The following is a 22,121-nucleotide window of genomic DNA, read 5'->3' on the forward strand; positions in this document are numbered from 1 at the left end:
ATGTTTTGAAACTATATCAAGTGTTTACACGTGGTAATTAATATACTGAATCTTCATAATCAGTGATACATTAAAATGATAGCACATGACAACAAAAAAGAGCAAAATACAAATAAAACATGGCGGAATGCCTCAATGGTGCCAAACAAAGTCAGGACGAAAGGAAGTGTTGCGTTACAAATTTATTTTATATGTGTGCAAACCCACGAATTCATTACATAACCCAACCTAACTATCGAAAATTGCAATACACGTGCTCGTTTTCTCGTTCGGGAATCTACTCGATCTGTTAGTTATCAACTGCGCCAACGTAATTAAAGTTTGTTAATACTGAAAATGAAATAATTGTAGTTTCATTTTGAAGTCTGGTAATAAAATATTTGGAAAACATCTTTAGGATTATATCGTAGCTGTATTGAAGTGTTCACGTATGAATACATGTAATGGAGACAGCGAGTTAGCATTGCAACCAAAATTGATATTGAAAGTCATAAAAAATACCAGAAAATTACCAACAGATTATGAATATGTTTCTAACACTTAATTTTCAATTCATTCTGGTCGTTTTTATGTCGGTTTGTAATGAATGAATTCAGTAAATTTTGTATGTATGTTTTCTTATGGAATGAATCAATCATGAATCAAATCGGAACTGAAGTGTACAACAATGTATTACCATTAATTCAGAAAAAAAACATTAACGTTTGCACAAGTCTTTAATGTTAATATCTACTGTATGGCGAACGATTATAAAAAGTGTACATCGTTATGTCAAACATTATAAAGACAGCAAGAACAATAAGATAGGAGTGACGCCCACTGACCTTAACTTAATAGCGTTGCGTCAATATCTAGACGAGCAAATCAACCAATAAATTAAATCATTGGCCTACCTCCAAAACCTTCTCAAACAGCAGCAATCGACAGGAAGTTCTAGTTTTAAGTTTTGAATTTTTTATTGATCATGTTTCTAATGTAAACATCATAAGAAGAATATCACATCGTTTTAGTCAGAGGTCAATATAAATGCTAAGAGTAAGGCCTTCTTTACTGATACTACGAAATAGGAATATACAGTTCTTCCAAGGGCTCCCAATAGTTCTTATATCTAGTTCTTACAGGATCTATTATATCTATAGCATATCTCACATACATCCCTAATTAGTCATTCCGTTTATATACAAGTTCTAAATTATTCTCATTCACTCATTAATAGAGTTAAATTGACCCATACACAAAACTTCCACCAACATTGATAGAAGCGTTCGCCGCAGGTTGACTTTCGCCTGTGTTGTTTCTTTTGCCAATAGGGTGAAAGTAAAGACGGACCTACTAAAGCTTGTTTTTTTCTGCATTTTAAGATGAAAAGTTATAGTTTTATGAAACGGTGAAAACAAACAAGGACGAATGTTTCCTTGTATACAAAAAATAGAAATGCGATCCGCGCACTTTGATAAAGTAATACATTCTCTGTAGAATCTCCTGCAAATGTAGGTGTTACCTTCATAGATGATTGCTTCTGTTACAGGAGTAGATTGGTCTGAGATAAGTAAGCACACTGTTATTGAATGTTGATAACAAGCTGGTCAAAAGGTCAGGAACACCCATTGATAGTACAAGCTCTTCCTAAACTGATTAAGTAGAGAAAGTATTCCTTCAAAATCTGTCGAGCTTCCAACAATATCGCACAAAGCTAATTTCCGATTTCCTACAAAACAATTTTTAAATACGTTTTTACCATAAATATCAAAATTGTTCCTTCTGTTGAAATTTCGCAGTATAGATGTAAGTCAGACATCGCTGTACTTGTTATATCACTATACAATAATATCAAATATTTGTAATGTTTGATAGATTAGGTATTGCCTCTTTGTTGGCCGTCTGTTGGTCATGTGATCATTGCCTAAGATTTCAAAGAGAACATTACATATTTGTAGTAGTAAGTAAAGTGACAATAAACACACCTTGGTACCTAGTATTCTGATAGCAATGGAATAAAGCACATCTGTTGTCTGTACGGACAAATTGGTTTAACAGGTTTTGCTTACAGATGTAGATTTTAGATTGTGCCGACATTCGTTTTCAAAACTTGTTTTCTTTCTCTCAATATGAGATGCAAAGAATGTCAAAACTTCTGCTAGTTCGGAGAGGAAATCTTCTTACTGATGATATTACCAACACGAGAAAAACTGATAAGCTGTCAACGTGATGTACATGTGTCTATGTTTCTACTGGTGGCCTTATCCAAAATACTTCACACGACCATTCAGCGATGGGCCATTTTAAATTTAGAAACCAAATTCCTTACTTTTCGTTATTTATTTTTAGATTTCTTACTACATAACCCTTTCATATTGTGTACATAAATCATTTTGTGAAAGGAAACAGAGGTACTTTATTCTTTATTTATACCAGCGATTAATGCCACTGTTAACTTATACATGGTAACAAGGCAGAGGTTTGTCAGAAACGTTAAATGTGACAAAACCTGTGGTAATGCACAATAAAAATTTACAATAATGATGAAAATACCAAGGAATAGCGACAATGTTCGTGGTAATACGAAATAATAGTAATAATGCAAGTGGTAAAAATATCAAGATACAGTAGCAATATGTGTGGTAATACCAGGAAATATTTGTGGTAGTAAGTGGTTGTAAGCTGAAAGTATTATTTCAAAAACACAACTTGTGCGGTTGTATTAATAGGTCTCAGAAACATGAGTTGGGAAATATTGATATAGTCTCGAAAACAATGTCTGTGGTAACATTGGTACACATCCAGGTCTCAGAAACAATGTCTGTGGTAACATTGGTACACATGTAGGTCTCATAAACAATGTCTGTGGTAACATTGATACACATGTAGGTCTCATAAACAATGTCTGTGGTAACATTGGTACACATCCAGGTCTCAGAAACAATGTCTGTGGTAACATTGGTACACATGTAGGTCTCAGAAACAATGTCTGTGGTAACATTGGTACACATCCAGGTCTCAGAAACAATGTCTGTGGTAACATTGGTACACATCCAGGTCTCAGTAACAATGTCTGTGGTAACATTGGTACACATGTAGGTCTCAGAAACAATGTCTGTGGTAACATTGGTACACATCCAGGTCTCAGAAACAATGTCTGTGGTAACATTGGTACACATCCAGGTCTCAGAAACAATGTCTGTGGTAACATTGGTACACATCCAGGTCTCAGAAACAATGTCTGTGGTAACATTGGTACACATCCAGGTCTCAGTAACAATGTCTGTGGTAACATTGGTACACATGTAGGTCTCAGAAACAATGTCTGTGGTAACATTGGTACACATCCAGGTCTCAGAAACAATGTCTGTGGTAACATTGGTACACATCCAGGTCTCAGAAACAATGTCTGTGGTAACATTGGTACACATCCAGGTCTCAGAAACAATGTCTGTGGTAACATTGGTACACATGTAGGTCTCATAAACAATGTCTGTGGTAACATTGGTACACATCCAGGTCTCAGAAACAATGTCTGTGGTAACATTGGTACACATCCAGGTCTCAGAAACAATGTCTGTGGTAACATTGATACACATGTAGGTCTCATAAACAATGTCTGTGGTAACATTGGTACACATCCAGGTCTCAGAAACAATGTCTGTGGTAACATTGGTACACATCCAGGTCTCAGAAACAATGTCTGTGGTAACATTGGTACACATGTAGGTCTCAGAAACAATGTCTGTGGTAACATTGGTACACATCCAGGTCTCAGAAACAATGTCTGTGGTAACATTAATATCAATGTAGATCTAGGAAATATTGTGTGCAGTAACATTGATAAAGGTCTCGAGAGAACACCGTTTGCGGTAACTTTAATAAGGTCTCGGAAGCATTTTGTGCGGTAACATTGAACAAGTTTTGGCAACTATGTGTGCGGTAACACTGATAAGGTCTCGGAAACATTGTGTGTGGTAACATTGATAAAGGTCTCCAGAACAACACGGGCGGTAACATTGATAAGGTTTCGGGAACAACGTGTGCGGTAACATTGAACAGGTCTCGGAAAAATTGTGTGCGGTAACATTGATGAAGGTCTCTAGAACAACGTGTGCGGTAACAATGAAAAAGTCACGGCAAAAAATGTGTGCGGCAACATTGACAAGGTATTGGAAACATCGCGTTCGGTAAAAATGATAAAGTCTCGGCAATAATGTTTGCGGCAAGTGTGATGAGGTCTGAGAAACAAAGTGTGTGTTCAATGCGGGGGGTAATCAGTCCGATATCTCCAACACAACGAGTGATACCTATTGGTTTGAAGAGGTAGCCAGACATAGATTTGGTACACATCGTGCTGTTTGAGGGATTCGTATGTGAAGAGGGTACTCAATATAAGGTATACTTTTCGTGTCGCTTCTCCATTTACTTGATTTATTATGTATAAATGGAGCTATAACCGTTCGGGTACACTTTACAACGTAAAGGCCTCTGTTATATTACAGACGGTCAGCTTGTTCTTTTAGAATGTATCCTTAGAACTCCTGAACAAGTGCAGTTTATCACCCTGTCAGGTCAAGCAAACGGTATACATGGGTTGCTGTCTGGCACATGACAGTAATCGATCCTAGCTAGTGTTAGTATCGCTCCTAGACGAACCAGACAAAGTAACTATAGAAAAATTGAACTTTTGAAAAGATGTACAATACTGATAACCATCGTGTTTTGTTACACATGAATGACTTTGTTACAAATAAGAAAGAAATATAGTTCTATAAATAGAATATGGGAAATTCCTAAAGATCAAAAAAATGTTTTACTTGAGTGTATGTAAAATAAATTGCATGTATATCTTGTTGGCAATATGATATGTATGTATACGTGAAAAGTAAAATAAATAACATCTTACACTGAAAATATACAGAAAAATATATCTAACACTGACAATATCATGCAGTAGTGTCTCACATTGGCAAAATCCGTACATGTAAATGTCTCACACAACCAATACATGATACAATACTATTTTTCACTGAAATCTTTATCAGATGTGCCTCAGATTCACATTACACAGAAGTGTCTTCAATTTACAGTATACAGAAATGTCTTAAACTGACAATATACAGAAGTGTCTTAACCTAACCACATATAGAAGTGTCTTGTACTAACAATATACATATGTGTCTCACTTTGACAATATTCAGATATGTCTCACTCTAACACTATACAAAATATATAGATGTGTATAGCGCTATCAATAGATACAAGTGTCTTTAACTAACAATATACAGAAATGTCTTACGCTTACAACATTCAGATGTGCCACACTCGCACACTTCATACAAAATTATAGAATTGTCTTACAGTTGACAATATAAAAAGTGTCTGACTATATACAGATGTGTATCGCGCTAGCAATATACACAAGTGTCTTTAACATTTAATATACAGGTGCGTCTCCCACAGACGATATCACTGAAGTAACTATTTTTAAATAAGTTACGTAGGTATGAATGCCGATATATCTGATATCGGTTTTGTATGATCGAGGATGATCAATTTGTGAACTGCCGATGTTGGTGACTATACGCCTATTTTAAGACAGACAAATCAAATGAGTCCTACTGGTTTGTGCCACTGGGTTACCATTATCCCGGGTCGTCGTCAAGGTTACGTACTTATGTACCTAAACAAAAGAGGGCTTTGTAATTGAGTGTCATGCTTGTTTCATTTAGATGGGCTGCTGTCTTCGTTTATTGGCATCATTATAATCATTAGCATAGAATTATTCTAGCTAGTTTTGAACTCAGTAATACGGTGCTAGTGGACGTAGACGTAACCATCGATAAATCACAATAAAAAAGCATACAACAAGAGAATACATTGGTGATAACATAGAATACGGTCCAGTTATATAGCAATGTCATTCCTGAAAGTGGCTTGTTTATGTTCATAAAAGTGCATAAAATTCGCTATTAAGAAGCTGTATGTTAGAAGGATTCCTATCCCAGACGACCGTTAATACAAAGCTAGTATTTATTGGTCATTAAAACTAAACAAAACTGCAACTATTAAAGCCTTGCAGAATCATAATAGATTTACAGAAGATGAAGTTTGATGCAATAATTTGTAGGTGTGTATTTTTTTTTTTTTTTATTTTACTTTTTTTTTAAATTTATCTAAACGAGGTGAAACACTTCTACTTCACTAGAATCTGTTGATTACCAAACTCTATTTGAAAGTGTTTCCATGTGTGAACTTTATAAAACACTTTGTTGCTTCAATACTAACAAATATTCAGTCTGTTTATATAAGATGTAAAATGACCAAATATACACGTGTGATGGTTTTGCTTATCCAACAAACTTCCTCATTGTCATCTTCTCTGACAATGAGTAAACTACTTCGTAGATAAGTATGATAATTTCCGTTATTTTCAGTACCAAACCATGGTAAGACGTGTCTCATACTGCGTCAATACACCACTGCGACACCCTAACAAGCTCTGTAACTTGCTATTGTTTACTGCTGAAGCTACAACAAGCGACTACAATCTCTGTAATCCCGCGAGTATTCAATACAAATGAGTTCTAGTAAATATGTAAATATTCTTGAATCACCAAATACGAAAACAACACGTGAATCACTAATTTTAGTCGTCGGTGAATCACGTGTAGACGGTAAAATAAACATGCTCTAACAGGACACATTATTGGTAAATCTTTTAAAGTTAATTACGGATATTGTTCTTAGTACATAGCAAAAGACGGTCGTTAAAGGTGGTGTATGACATGTAGGCATGCAATGGCGAGTAGCAGTTAGTCAGGGTTACAAACTGTAGTATTAGGAACAATAACAATGTTTGTTGTTTATCAGATCAACTGCATTCCCTAATAAACAAAACGTTCATACGATTTTGTTAAAAAAGAAATGCTGACTCATCTTTTTGTCAATAAAAGAAACAATGTCTCCTTTTTTTGTGTGATAAGGGAGCATGCAGAATAATGTTTTAGTATAAGTTGAAATTAAAGTACAACACCAGAGGAAACTTGGATAATTGGTGTCAAAATGGAAATAGAGGGAGGGGTGCGCTAGATATTTTTACAATATTGGATTTTAAGTATAACTACATGTAATGAAAACCAAGTTAAAAGTGGCAAGCAAATGTAATAATGGAAAATAAAGGCAATGTATTTTGGAGCATATTATTATGACGATGGAAAATACGCCCCATTTTTAACTCTGTTATATACCGATAATATAAAGAGTTCGTTACACTAACGAAGGACAGACCAATTCTAGAAATTTTGTAATAATGATGGAGAACACACAATACCAGGAACTTTGTTCTAACAAAACCAGAAAATGCAGAACAAAGACAGTGATACAGATATTGTTATTTAATAATGAGGAATAGACGATCATAGACAATATCTTATACGCAGGGAGCATGAAGGCATTAAAAGGTATTTTTTAAGTCTACATGACCGATTAAGTGATATGAACGAATGATCACTGTATACAATACGCCATGAAGTTGTTAAAAGAGCCATTTTCTTGCTGGAACATATGGGTTACCGTTACCGTAGATAAAATAACACTGACAAACACCTAAACACTGGCCCTAACAGAATAAAACAACAATGATGTACTTTGTTTAGTCTTCTACCTGTCACAATAACACGATATTTAATTGTAAAACAAACAAATCGTGCTCCGTTCATTTCTTTCTGTGTCTGCTTAACTCCCATTTTCATGATTTAACATTTAACTTCTGCAGCGTGTTTTTTCTCACGTTCTCTCTGTTTTCATTTGATTTTTTAAATTTTTTACAGACATTACACCTATTGTAAGCATGAACCTATAGAAGCGTGTTGATTAGATTTTAAAAGAATCATATTGTTGGGGGGAAAAGTAGTGCAAGTTTCGTGCCGATATTCCTACGTCAGGCAAAATAGCGCCAACTCTCGTGCTGCGCGGTTACTACGAATTTCAACTTCTCAACACGTCGTCCCTAGGTGAGTGGGTGAGGAGATGTAGTTATGGAGAAAGACGAAACATAAATTAGCTATGTCTCATGTTGGAGCCTTCCACGATGTCTAACGATGTCTTCAAGTAGTACTAATAACCGGCAGGTCACAGCATGAATGTCAAAACAATACCAGTGATATTCGTCAGAGAAGGGCCATTGCATGCGGAAATCTGCCGTTACCAATGCTGTCTGGCGAGACTCGTATATTCGTAATGAGCTTTGTACGTCATCGATAAGCTAACAGTCATCGCTTCAATTAAATAGGGTACATGGTGCTCTCACGGTCGTCATCGGCCTCTAGTTTAGACTTTACGGAAATGACAAGTGCACCGAGGTTCTCGTCTCCAAAACATATTCTACATAGGTGTTTCGAATTTTTCTATGGATCCCGAAGACGCCATATTTCATGTTGTTCCCCAATCTTACCACTAAGACTACTCCCTAACCCCCTTGTCATTTCCCCTTACAAATCCATGTCAATCTCTCGACATATGTGTGTATTGATATTTGTGTATCATTATTGATTACGTTTGGGAGAAGAGGACACTAGTCTGTCATCAAGATACGACTAATATCAGAGAGGTGTTTGGGTACAGGCTGGATTGTGTCGCTAGGGACAAGTCACTGATCGATGTCATAATCGCTGATAAACCTTACATATTAGTGGACACAGACAATGGTAGCATAGGTCACCAATAACACTCGACCCTTCGTGTTTACTTCACTAAGCTTGTCAATACGACAGTGAAATTGACGATGAATAGAATCCTACCTAATAGCATTACAAGCTTGCTTATCAACTCCGCGAAAGTCCACAGGAAGTACATTTACAAAGCTCCAAATATAGATAGTACTTAATGAAAGTCGGACATGTAAAATATCGACCGAACAAATGACGTCAAATGTTGACTATTATCCATCCGTTTCAATAAATCACTTCGTGACAATGAAATTTAGATATTATTCTTCAGAAAATATAACCAAATTTATTACTAAAAAGGTATTGTTTATATTTGTATTACAACTGCAACAGACAGTACATTCTTACAGTTAATTGATATGCATTGACACACTATTATTAATCATTTGGCCTAAATTTATTGATTGTCATAATATATATCTGCACGGAACCAGCTACTTATATGTGTAAAATAATCGATAAGAACAGCTTGAACACAACAAAACATCAAAACTAACAGACAAGACATCGGTACCGTAACAAGATCACATCGGGTCGACACATCAGATTACACATCTGTACCGTAACAAGATCACGTCGGGTCGACACATCAGATTACACATATGTACCGTAACAAGATCACGTCGGGTCGACACATCAGATTACACATATGTACCGTAACAAGATCACGTCGGGTCGACACATCAGACCACACATCTGTAACGTAACAAAAACACATCGGGTCGACACATCAGATTACACATCTGTACCGTAACAAGATCACGTCGGGTCGACACATCAGACCACACGTCTGTACCGTAACAAGATAACGTCGGGTCGACACATCAGATTACACATCTGTACCGTAACAAGATCACGTCGGGTCGACACATCAGACCACACATCTGTACCGTAACAAGAAAACGTCGGGTCGATACATCAAACCACACATCTGTACCGTAACAAGATCACGTCGTGTCGACACATCAGACCATACATCTGTACCGTAACAAGATCACGTCGGGTTGACACATCAGACCACACAACTGTACCGTAACAAGATAACGTCGGGTCGACACATCAGACCACACGTCTGTACCGTAATAAGATCACGTCGGGTCAACTCAGACCACAAATCTGTACCGTAACAAAATCACGTCGCGTCGATACATCAGATTACACATATGTACCGTAACAAGATCACGTCGGGTCGACTCAGACCTCACATCTGTACCGTAACAAAATCACGTCGGGTCGACACATCAGACCACACGTCTGTACCGTAACAAGATAACGTCGGGTCGACAGATCAGATTACACATCCGTACCGAAACAAGATCACGTCGTGTCGATACATCAGACCATACATCTGTACCGTAACAAGATCACGTCGGGTCGACACATCAGATTACACGTCTGTACCGTAACAAGATCACGTTGTGTCGATACATCAGACCATACATCTGTAAAGTAACAAGATCACGTCGGGTCGACACATCAGATTACACGTCTGTACCGAAACAAGATCACGTCGTGTCGACACATCAGACCATACATCTGTACCGTAACAAGATCATGTCGGGTCGACACATCAGATTACATGTTTGTACCGTAACAAGATCACGTCGGCTCGACACATCAGACCACACATCTGTACCGTAACAAGATAACGTCGGGTCGATACATTAAACCATACGTCTGTACCGTAACAAGATCACGTCGTGTCGATACATCAGACCATACATCTGTACCGTGACAAGATCACGTTGGGTCGACACATCAGACCATACGTCTGTACCGTAACAAAATCACGTCGGGTCGATACATCAGATTACACATATGTACCGTAACAAGATCACGTCGGGTCGACTCAGACCACACATCTGTACCGTAACAAAATCACGTCGGGTTGACACATCAGACCACACGTCTGTACCGTAACAAGATAACGTCGGGTCGACACATCAGATTACACATCCGTACCGTAACAAGATCACGTCGGGTCGATACATCAGACCATACATCTGTACCGTAACAAGATCTCGTCGGGTCGACACATCAGATTACACGTCTGTACCGTAACAAGATCACGTCGTGTCGATACATCAGACCATACATCTGTACCGTAACAAGATCACGTCGGGTCTACACATCAGATTACACATCTGTACCGTAACAAGATAACGTCGGGTCGACACATCAAACCACACATCTGTACGGTAACAAGATCACGCCGGGTCGACATATCAGATTACACATCTGTACCGTAACCAGATCACGTCGGGTCGACACATAAGACCACACATCTGTACCGTAACAAGATCACGTCGGGTCGACACATAAGACTATACATCTGTACCGTAACAAAATCACGTCGGGTCGACACATAAGACTATACATCTGTACCGTGACAAGATCACGTCGGGTCGACACATAAGACTATACATCTGTACCGTAAAAAGATCACGCTGTGTTAATACTTCCGACTTTACATCTGTACCCTTCAGACTACACATCGGTACCGTAACAGACATCACATCTATACCAAAACAACACGCGACCGTTTACGCTGTCAATACCTTAGATAGCAGGTAAGAATGCTGACAGAGATTAAAAATATGTTGCTATATATTTTGGATGAAACGTGTTAAAAGTAGAATCCGACATTGTGTCGGAAAGGAAAAGTCTGTCGGTACACAGTGCCGAGCGATAAGACACTTGACATGTCAGCTACACGCGTAACATAGATCTGCCTGATAACCGCAGCACTGATAACAAAAAAACCGGCGTGTCAATCCGCACAAGTTTACATAGAAAGTAGTCCTAAATCCAGACTTTCATTTTCAGGATAAACACGCAAATAGCATCAACGTGATATTTGCCCTATCGCTGCCTGTTTAAAAAACGAAAGCCCTGGTATTGCAATCTTTCAAAGTATTGTATGTCATATGCTGAAAGGTAAGCACACACATGCACAAATAAATGCATACACTGAAAGACTAGTCTAATGTGCATACAAAGTTATTCTGATATGTTCTCAAGTGTATGAAATAGCACCCACCGATTCTGCAATTGACTGTTATTAGTTTTATTCAATAAAAAAATGTACCGTAGAAACATCGCATGCCAAGCCAGTGACAAGGGCAATTACAGATTACCTACAAATTTTGCCATTAACGTTTTTCATTAAAGACAGCTTCATTTAATAAAGAAATAATTTAAACCTAAACATTTCTCCGAAACCTGGCAGCCTCGTTTGATGTTTTGAGCTCACTTGATAGAGAAGAAGAGGAGCGTATCGAGGCAAAGAGAGTGTGATAACAAGGCCGGTGTGGTGAGCTGCTGGTGACCATCACACCGAAACGCAAACGAGGCGGGTGTACTAATGGCCGGGAAGCCGGTCCCAGATGTTCACCGGCCTGACAAGATAACCAGACTAAACCTGTCCTTTCATCAGGTAATACTAATTACCAAGCCACACTTACGTACCGAGAATACCTATTCTAAACAGCTTATCTGTGCTTTTCTTAATTGGACATTTGAGTCATTGCACTATCCAGCTAATCTACCATTTCTGTACTCTCATGTACTGTAAACTTTTATTTTAGTTCCAAAGCCAATCACGTTAAAAACAGAAGATACTGACCTATCCCGGGTAGTCCTCTTAGAATACGTCGGAACGTATCTGGCGTCGCACAAGTGTCCTTGACAATATCAATCTCACTTCTGGCTACTCTGATAGGGCAGAAGCGACGTCTCCGGTTGAAATCCTTTAAAACGTCCTCATTTTCACAAATTTAAACATTGGCAAAATATATCAAAGTTCCTGATTTAAGTAACATCATGCCAACATAAATTATTTCGTAGAAACGGGATTTAAATTTTAAATTCCACGTGTTATAATAGTAACAAGTATACTCTTCGGCTTGGTATTACTGACAGTCATAACGTTAAAAAACAGTACAACAGTCGTCATTCATCTTGTTCCTCAAAAACATAAAGCACATAGCAACGACTGTTAAGTGGGCTTTCGACGGAAATGTCACGTCCGTTAACGTCCTTTGTGGCACCAGAATGATATCTGATAATTGTATAATTGTTAAACAAGACGAAATGCACAGGAAGCGGTGTCTTAACTTAGAATGGGCAATAAGGGGCATTACGTCTCATAGTAGTAGTGGAAATGGACATAAAGCCGACTATATATAGCAAACGTCATTGGTTGTCTATCATGATTGATTGACAATCAATAGAATTTTCTCAGTAAATGCAATTTATGAATGGAAGTTATAACATGTCAGATATATGGAAATATTACTCCGCGATAATGAATAAGTGTATTGGAGTTTATGTAGGCAGACCGGGAAAGATGTGGGTTGACGGGGACTATTGAATGGAAACTAAACAGGATAGGCTCATAAAACCTTAAAAGGTACGCGGCATCTATTTCATATTCATTGTTCGCAAGGTGTCGATAGTGAATAACGGCGGAGGTTGACCAATGGTGCTGACGCCGGAATGGATAATGGAGGCGAGATTATGGGTTGGTCCGGGCACGCCGCACGTCTCTGGCCAAGGATAGGTACTGGAATATACAGTACTATGACTCATGGATCTCCTAATTGTTCCTAAGAAATATGACGCATCCTTGGAAATCTTACTGTATTGATTAGTTCCGGACAGATGCTTACATTACAATTCGTGAACCAGACGGCTTACCGGAAACACTGGACAAGCTGCAAGGGTCCACACCGATCTAACAGAACCAAATGATGCACCCAGACTTGGTCAGTCTACCGAAAATACATGTATTTTCAAGAAAAAAATTTAAACGCGGTTTACCGGAACCACATGATATACTGGGCCCCTGTCAGAGATCCGGACCCTAAAACCGAATATGCAGTATCGGCAGAACATGACCTTCGAGTTCAAAGTCGACTTTAGATTTTCGTTTAAATCTTATTAGATATGCGGTCGTTAGCTCGATGTCTACGGAGAAGTAAGCATGATGACAGGTTCCTCAAACAATATCGTTTTATCGTCAATTTTTGTGTTTGTGTCTCCTTTCTCCTGTGTTCCATTTTATTTTTATCTCCTAGTTTCAAACGTTGTAAATAAGTCAAGATAACGCTTTGTTTCTACAGTTGTAAGTACAGGCATTTTACTGAAAATCTTTCACTTAGGTAAGATTTTTGTACATTACGGCATGTGAAAAATATCCAAGCTTTCACTAAAACCATTTTTGTTTGCAATTTAGAAATAAAATAAGAATTCACACTGGTCGTTACTAGTTTTTTAACAAGTAATATGCCGTATTCATAATGAATATTTCTATTCACTTTTATTATTGTTTGAGGCTAAGCCTAGTCAAGACCATGCAATGAAATCTCTGCGTCTTATATTGTTTTCAAAAACCAAGAAATATGGCGTAGCTTTTCAGAATTACTGATGCAAGTAGCACATCTTTGATAAAGTGCCTGAGTGCATATATTTGAAAAGAATAAGAACGAATTATTTTCATTTTCGTGTGTAATTATTTAAACGTATTTTGATGCCCCGTATTTTGCGTTCAATCTTATTTCTATAGATAAAAAAAGGAAATTCAAAACGGCAAATCCTTTTTCCAATAATCATATCGATATGTTACGGTATTGCAAAACTACATGTATATTTTTACGCGTTTGGAGGCTACTAGGTATATTTTAAGTTTTCTTCGTTAAGTACGATTTCCTGAATACGATTTTCTTCATTAGATCACTATTTCCGGTATCGAGCTTTATGAAAAGATTAATATAGAGGAAAGCATGAAGTAACTATATTCAGTCTCTGCATTTTCGTGTACGCCGTGTCTACCATAAAAGAGCTTTTGCTCTAGTTCCTGTGGCACCCGAGAGCTGCACTAATATTATGATTATATAACGTTTACCTGACATGAAAAACTCCTGATGCTTCATAAAACGATTGCAATTTGCAGCAGCTGATTTGAGGCAAACCCGAAAATCTAGGTCAAATCAAAAGCTTTGATATTTGTCGTAAAATATATATTTTTGGTCTACAATGTTGATTGGATTTTGGTTTTATACCTCTGTTCATAGATAAACTGAAATTTCCGTCAGTATAATTATACTTCTTATTTTGACGTCATAAATTTTAAATGCCATTAGATATCAAAAGTACTGCCGTTAGTGATACTTGGTCTAGCTATAACACGCTTGGTATTCATACAATTATTCTACATAGATTATATAATTGTATATGCAGCGTGCTACATTTGCTGTAGACATAGACGTAAATTCGTATTTTATTTACTTATTTAACGGCTTCTCCGCCTTCCAACAGACAAGAAAAAGAAAGAAAAAAGAGTGGAATGGAAAATATTATATCTTTTCCTGGACGGTAACATTTTCCTAACTAATTGTCGATGTCGATACTGACGTGACTACAGTAACTTGCAAGTTTTTTGATAAGTTTTGTTCATTTATTAAGGTATTCATTTCAATACTGAATTGTCGTGAAATGACGTTTATAGTCGATATAAATGACAGGTCTTTGCATGCTGGCACTGTACGTTATGTTTGCCTTCAAAACTCATTTATGTCTGTCATAAATGCCACATAATGCCAGTTCAAAGCTTACATTACCTAAGCAAGTATTTCACGTCATTATTAACTTACTTAAACGTAAGCACATTACTTGCTATCGTCAAGTTAAAACGTTATATTGACGATGAACCGTCGCCGTTTCCTTTGAAAAGACAGAGGAATTAGAAATATACAACATGGAAACTATAAACAGACCATCCCTGCAGACATAGAACTGTTTAACTGACCAGAGAGCTTATCACTTCTTGGTACAGAAGGAGAGTCTTTGGCATTCAAACCCCACCCTCCTTCTCGAAAAGGATGAAGAGAATCCACACAGAGATTCAAACTTAGAAATAAGGAAACAATGAAGTAAAAGAGCTCCTAGAAAGCAAAACCCTGATCAACAAATGTCACAATAAGAAGTTTTAAATGCACATATTCACATACTGTATTTCTTTCTGTTAAGATATTGTCACTTTGTTAAACTGAATTATTGATGGAATCAGGAACCCTACAGTCAATATAGGCACAAATAGAAACGGAAAGCAAGTTATACATCATTCACTTCAACAGTAGCAACATCAGACTCCGAAAGTTTCTGACATCTCCCATCTGACAATATCACCGGCGATGGATAACTTATCAAAATCAATTAACGGGCATTGATACCTAGGCGATGGACCTCTCAACGAACAGAATGACCAGTCTGCGAATGACCAGTCCAGGTTTTCTGGCCGTGGTAGACGCTCTTGACGACTGTATATCTGTGTGATTGATGAGGCTGCGATAATTGCCAGCCGGCCGTTTAGACGGACCCATCGATTACATACATATATATCGCTAGGTCATCGGCATTGACCTCCCGCCATATACTGCGGATGACCAATGCAATACACAACTACTGGCGTATTACATGCAGTGCAGTGTATAACCCGGCTAGAAAAACTCTCATGAAAATGTATGTTGTATTTGCTTCTAGATTACTCTTAGAGAAAGCTACATGAGTCTATGTATATGTGTATATACACGTAGAGTCAAGGAGAGGCAGCAGTGGACTTGTACCTCACTTTATTGGTTATTTGCTAATTGAATACATTTAAAAATCACTTATTAAAATACAAAACCGCCATTCGCTTCAGATAAATTACGGAGGTAAAGACTTTTATAATTGTAGCAAAGCGGTTGGGCACTTTGTAGCAAAGCCACCTGTTCACGGCAGCCACCAAGGTCAGCAGTCAGCGGTGAGCCCCAAGAACCTTTTGGCTTACAAGGCATCGGTCCTAATAAACACAATGTAAACTTTAATATATCTACGTCATCAAATTTGCGATAACGGAAACTCAACGGCCATCTGGCACGATATGTCCGCGCGTCCTTGAGGGCATGGTAAAGTTCGTGGAGTGTCGAAATAAGTATTTCGGGAATACATCAATTTATCCCAAACAGATAGAGAAGAAAAGAGAACATGATTTTTTCTAAATGCACTATTCTAATCAATTTTGCACTAAATATCGTGGACTGTTAGATACGGAGTAATGTTTAGCGTATAATATTATGGAACAATTTTAGAAGCACCAAACATTTTCCTGGCCCAAGTCAAAATCTTGTTGTTCAGCGGTACCAGTTTTGCTTTTTGATTTCAAATTTCTATTCGAACATCAAATGTTCAACACAAAATAACTAAACGTTTATTGAATAAGTATATTTAAGATCCAATCAAGTTCTTTTAATCATTATTCGAAGACATATTAATACCTTAAATGTATATGTAAACTTCAGTGGCTTTATTGAAGTGGTAGTTGTTCAGGATGGACTGACAAGTCGTGATTGACCTATAACCGATAATTAGGATCAGTTTCTGGTATAATTGGGTAAGCACATCATAGACAATTACCTCTCCCATTACAAGACGTCCGTTTATCTCTGCACAATGGGCAATAAGCAGGTGTTAGTCCATCTGTACAAGTGTTCACATGCGGCTGGTGGACTGTCACTGTATCCGTTTTACTAGGATATAACTTCGGGGAGAATTAAGCTCTACTCGCCTTTTGATTTGCTAGTAGCCATGATATGATGGTCTATGCCTAATATTTTACAACTACTCGAACAAAACTCTTTTCTAATCTGCACAAATATCAATTATACAACATGCTCTGTAACACTCTCTCGCGGAACTTCTCCAACTTTTACATGTAGATATGTATATAATGTGTGAAGAAAATACACACGTGAAGATACAGCAAATGAGAAACTTAAGAAAGATTAAAAACAAACTCGCAGGGAAACTGAAAGCATTTGTAAATATGGTTAAGATTGTATCTGCGGGCATTGGCGTCCCGGGCGATGTCTCTATGTAGGTTTCTGCCGTTCGGAACTTATATTGACACCAAGTGTTTACATAGTCGTGGTGTGCCGGTCTATCGCTTCAACAAAAACAATCGTGGTAACTCGGTGTGCGATAGAGTAAGTCGTGTATACGCATCACCTGGCCCGCTGTGCCCCCGCCGTACCCTATACTCTACTCAATACATATCGTTACCCATCGTTTTCTAGTTTCTCCCGTTCCTACTCATAAGATGCGTAGATTCGGAATCTGGGAGATACTACACCGCAAGTGGGTTCCCATTCAACCGTGCAGGTTGTACAGTGAAGCCTCAGTCGTCAAGTGGTGAAAACGAAGGCTACAACACTATCAAGTTATTGGCCTTTAGTATGGAAGATTATAGTTCCTTGTTCATTTCTTGGGTTGATTTGCTAAAATCACAATGTACATTAAAGATGCATCTCAAGACTGATCTTATTATAATTAATGGTAAATCTAAACAAATGGATTCTTCTTATGAAACAGGTTCTATAAAACATTAAACCAAAAGATAGTGTATCAGTACTTGAGATAGACCTGTTCCTTCTGGTGGAGATAGAACACAATGTCTGCTTACAAATGATAAGATCACCACACATTAGATGAAACAGCGAAATGTGGTTTACTTCCTTCTGTTTCGTTTCATTGTGTCAATGAAGGGCAAATGATCAAAAAGCACAATAAAAAGTGGGTAATTAAAAACAGTAAAATGAATCTGAAAAAATATGTATGAAATAAATCCGTTTCTACACGTGGGCATTATGAGGACACAACTATCTGCGCGTGAGCGTGAGTGTATATTCAATAGAGGGACTGTTGTTAATCCCAAGTAAAATGTATATTAACGAACACTTACCTCAGAACATCAGCCGGCATTTCTTGTATAAAAGACAACTAGTAAATCCCAACTCGTCCACTTTATAGTGCACATGGTCGTTCATTATTAAGGCATGCCGTTCCTAATTTCGAGTGTAAATACAACCCACAAGAAATTGAGACAGAATTCGACTTCATTGCGCGTGCGTGTTGCGGCACCAATCCACGTGATGCAGTTTTGATTTGTATGATGGATGATCAAGCGACGATCTGAGAGTGACAGGATGGCATGCCGTCTAATACAGGCTATATTCCTTACTTCATACGTCCAAACAAACTTTATCTTTACAATCCCAAAATGACCTTCTCAATGTCCACATTTGTCCTCATGGTCCGGTACGGTTCTGTAACATTAGATATCATAATTGTTGGTCATTTATGAATGAATTCAATATCGGCGACGACATTTCATTCATAAATATAGCCCTTACTAAGACGCTGGATCGAGCTCGGGATTGGCAGAGTGGCAAGCAGATCGGACTGTTTATTGAGTTTGTGTCGTAATCGGGAAGACAAGATCTTGGCTGGTAGTAGTAGTTGAGGATGGAACGGCGGCTGATAAAGTTAGGAAGTGCAAAAAACACGCGTGTATCGGGTTACTGGGGCCGCCTTGGAAACATAAAAACAGGGCAAACGCTGGATTAAACTTTGTATAAATCAATGGCTAGTACAGTTTTAATGTCGGAGATATATATTGTTTAGTATTTTCTTTCAATTAAAAGAATACGGCCAGGAATGGCGGGTAGAGACATGGATCGATAATAAACAAGTAAAATACGAAATAATATTAGTACGTTCATCATACAGAGAGACAGGTACCTACGCAAACAGCAATTAGGATTTGTATTTTAACAGTGAGCTTGCGTGCAGATTGCAACATTCCTTTTACTATCATTGATTTGATTCGTAGATTTTATCTCATTCGTTTTCTTTCTTATCGATTATTGAAAAGTAAATAAAACCTTAATTAAGTAAAATCAAATCAAACGCATGAAACAATCTGTTATTGATATTTAGATTTAGAGTCAATGTCACAGAGAAATGATAATGATCATTACGTAATGTCTAACGTTCCCCACTGATTTGAGGTGCATGTAAGAGTGGCATGACAAGGTCCCCAGGGATACATGGCTCCGGCCGTCTGTGTGGGCTGAGACACGATCACTGAATCTCTATATACTATAGTAGGCGAATGAAATTAGAGGACGCTGCTTCTCAAATAAATCTGACACCAAAGTCACCACCGACCAGGACAAGCCCTAACAAAGGCCTACGTATGATGATTATGTTTCTTTGTAATGGCCGATAGCTCAGCTACAACAAAGAGGAAATCGGAATTCCGTGACTCAAATTACTCCAATGAACTGACAATATAAATCCCTCGATTCGTAATATACAATATCGCGGGTTGCCCCCACTTTGTGCCCAGCGATCCGGAATACACCGTATCCCCAATTGAACCCATTTCTGGTTTACAGTGCTCCGACACGGAGAGTCACGATACACGCTTAATATACTTTCATATCCAGTGTCATTTCGCACCATAAACCACGATCAAATTTCAAAATAAATTTTATTACAAATTTATACTTTCCCATGCCTATCGTATTTAAAAGATTAAATAACTAACCGTAAATCATTTTACCATGATTTTAGTCTTTATTTACTGATAACAAAGAAGATATATATGACTTAGATTGGATACAGTGTAGCTTTTCAAAGTGGGATTTGAATGTCATGTGATATTAACCTGTATAGATGAGCCGGATTTATTAAGACGTTTTATCAGATTGTTCCTTTGAACTTCCGGTTCATTAAGAATTGAAATTTACGTGTTATATATTGGACTTATCATTTTACACAAATGATTACGAACTTTGATAATTGCTGATATGGCATAACAATGGAGGTATGCACTCATACAAGTTGGTGTATTCTTGAGTTTCTGGTACGGAGCCGCAACCGGAAGTGCATACGGTGCTGTAATCTTGAATTCGAGTATTAAAGTGCAAATTATCTAGAAATACCAGAAACGATCTAAAATCAAGAACATTACACTATGTCTGTATATTAATCTTTTTAAATGTATATCTATGTAAATAACGTATCTGAAGTTCCGACCTGGTGATGCTGTAGGGCAAAACAGGTTAACAGTTTGAAACGCATTACCTTCATATCAGGGCTCTTTGCAGCAGAATTCTTTACAACTGCCAACAAATACAAAATGAAAAATGATCGACACGGATGCGAACGAAATTGTCATTATTTAATGGGAATAATATTCAAATTAATTATATGAAATTGCCTGGTAATCGGCTGATAAGACAATATTGCATACAAATCGTTTGCCGTTGTTTTCCGATCGGTATGTATAATAACCTAGTCTGACTGGTATCTGTTCCCATCTCCTCTATTACCTCTAATAGCACTCCTAGTTTATTACCATACTACTTGCTGAGTGTATCTAGGGACGACATTACGTTCAGATCTATTTGCATTGATGTGTATAAAAATCGCATTTGTTTGATTCCTTTGAAATGTCTTTACAGTACAAATGTTCAAATCTTTGTTCTATTCCCGTTTCACTGGAATAAATGAGGATATATGTCGGGGGAAAATCAGAAAAAATTCAGAATAATTAATGAAAAGAAACATTCCATGATAACGAACAACGAAAAAAAATAATTGCAGAATAAAATTTAAAAGCTAACAAACAAAAACAAAAAAATGGAGAAAAAAACCTTTAGTTTTGATCATCTTTATTATCGCTAGGATAATGAAAGAATCAGATGATACTCGCAACTAATACATCAATACAGAATGTACTACTCACAACTAATACATCAATACAGAATGTACTACTCACAACTAATACATCCATACAGAATGTACAACTCACAACTAAAACATCCATACAGAATGTAACACTGTTACATCCATATATAATGTAAACTAATACATCCATACAGAATGTACTTTTCAAAACTAATATATCCAAACAGAATGTACTTCTCACAACGAATACCTCAATACCGAATGTACTACTCACAACTAATACATCCATACAGTATGTACAAATTATACATCAATACAGAACGCACTGCTAATATATCCATTCCGTAAGAACAACTAATACATACATACAGTATGTACAACTAATCCATCCATAGTGAAAATACAACTCACAACTAATACCTTAATACAGAATTCACAACTCACAACTAATACATTCATACAGAATGTTTGAAACATAAGTATTACATCCATCAAGAGTAAACTACTCAAAACTAATACATCCATACAGTATATACAACTAATACATCCATACAGAACGCACTGCTAATATATCCATTCCGTATGAACAACTAATGCATCCATACAGAACATACTACTCACAACTAATACATCCATACAGTATATACAACTAATACATCCATACAGTATATACAACTAATACATCCATACAGAACGCACTGCTAATATATCCATTCAGTATGTACAACTAATGCATCCATACAGAACAGAACGCACTGCTAATATATCCATTCAGTATATATAATACACAACTAATACATCCATACACTGCTAATATATGTGAACAACTAATAT

The 22,121-nt window shown here is 37.3% G+C and overlaps 1 protein-coding gene across 1 annotated transcript in view; it reads right to left on the reverse strand.

Moving 5' to 3' along the window:
- The window catches only part of LOC132560124 (protein NDNF-like), a 43,753-nt gene extending 25,191 nt beyond the window's left edge, over positions 1 to 18,562 (reverse strand). The window contains exon 1 of the mRNA XM_060224773.1: positions 18,493 to 18,562. Coding sequence (XP_060080756.1) covers positions 18,493 to 18,512 — 20 coding nt within the window. The 5' untranslated portion in view covers positions 18,513 to 18,562. The remainder of the gene's footprint in view (positions 1 to 18,492) is intronic.
- Between the last annotated feature and the right edge of the window lie 3,559 nt (positions 18,563 to 22,121).

This window comes from Ylistrum balloti, unplaced genomic scaffold (genome assembly GCF_031769215.1).
Source record: "Ylistrum balloti isolate Yb309-2 unplaced genomic scaffold, AGI_CSIRO_Ybal_v1 Utg371016, whole genome shotgun sequence".
Classification (NCBI taxonomy): domain Eukaryota; kingdom Metazoa; phylum Mollusca; class Bivalvia; order Pectinida; family Pectinidae; genus Ylistrum; species Ylistrum balloti.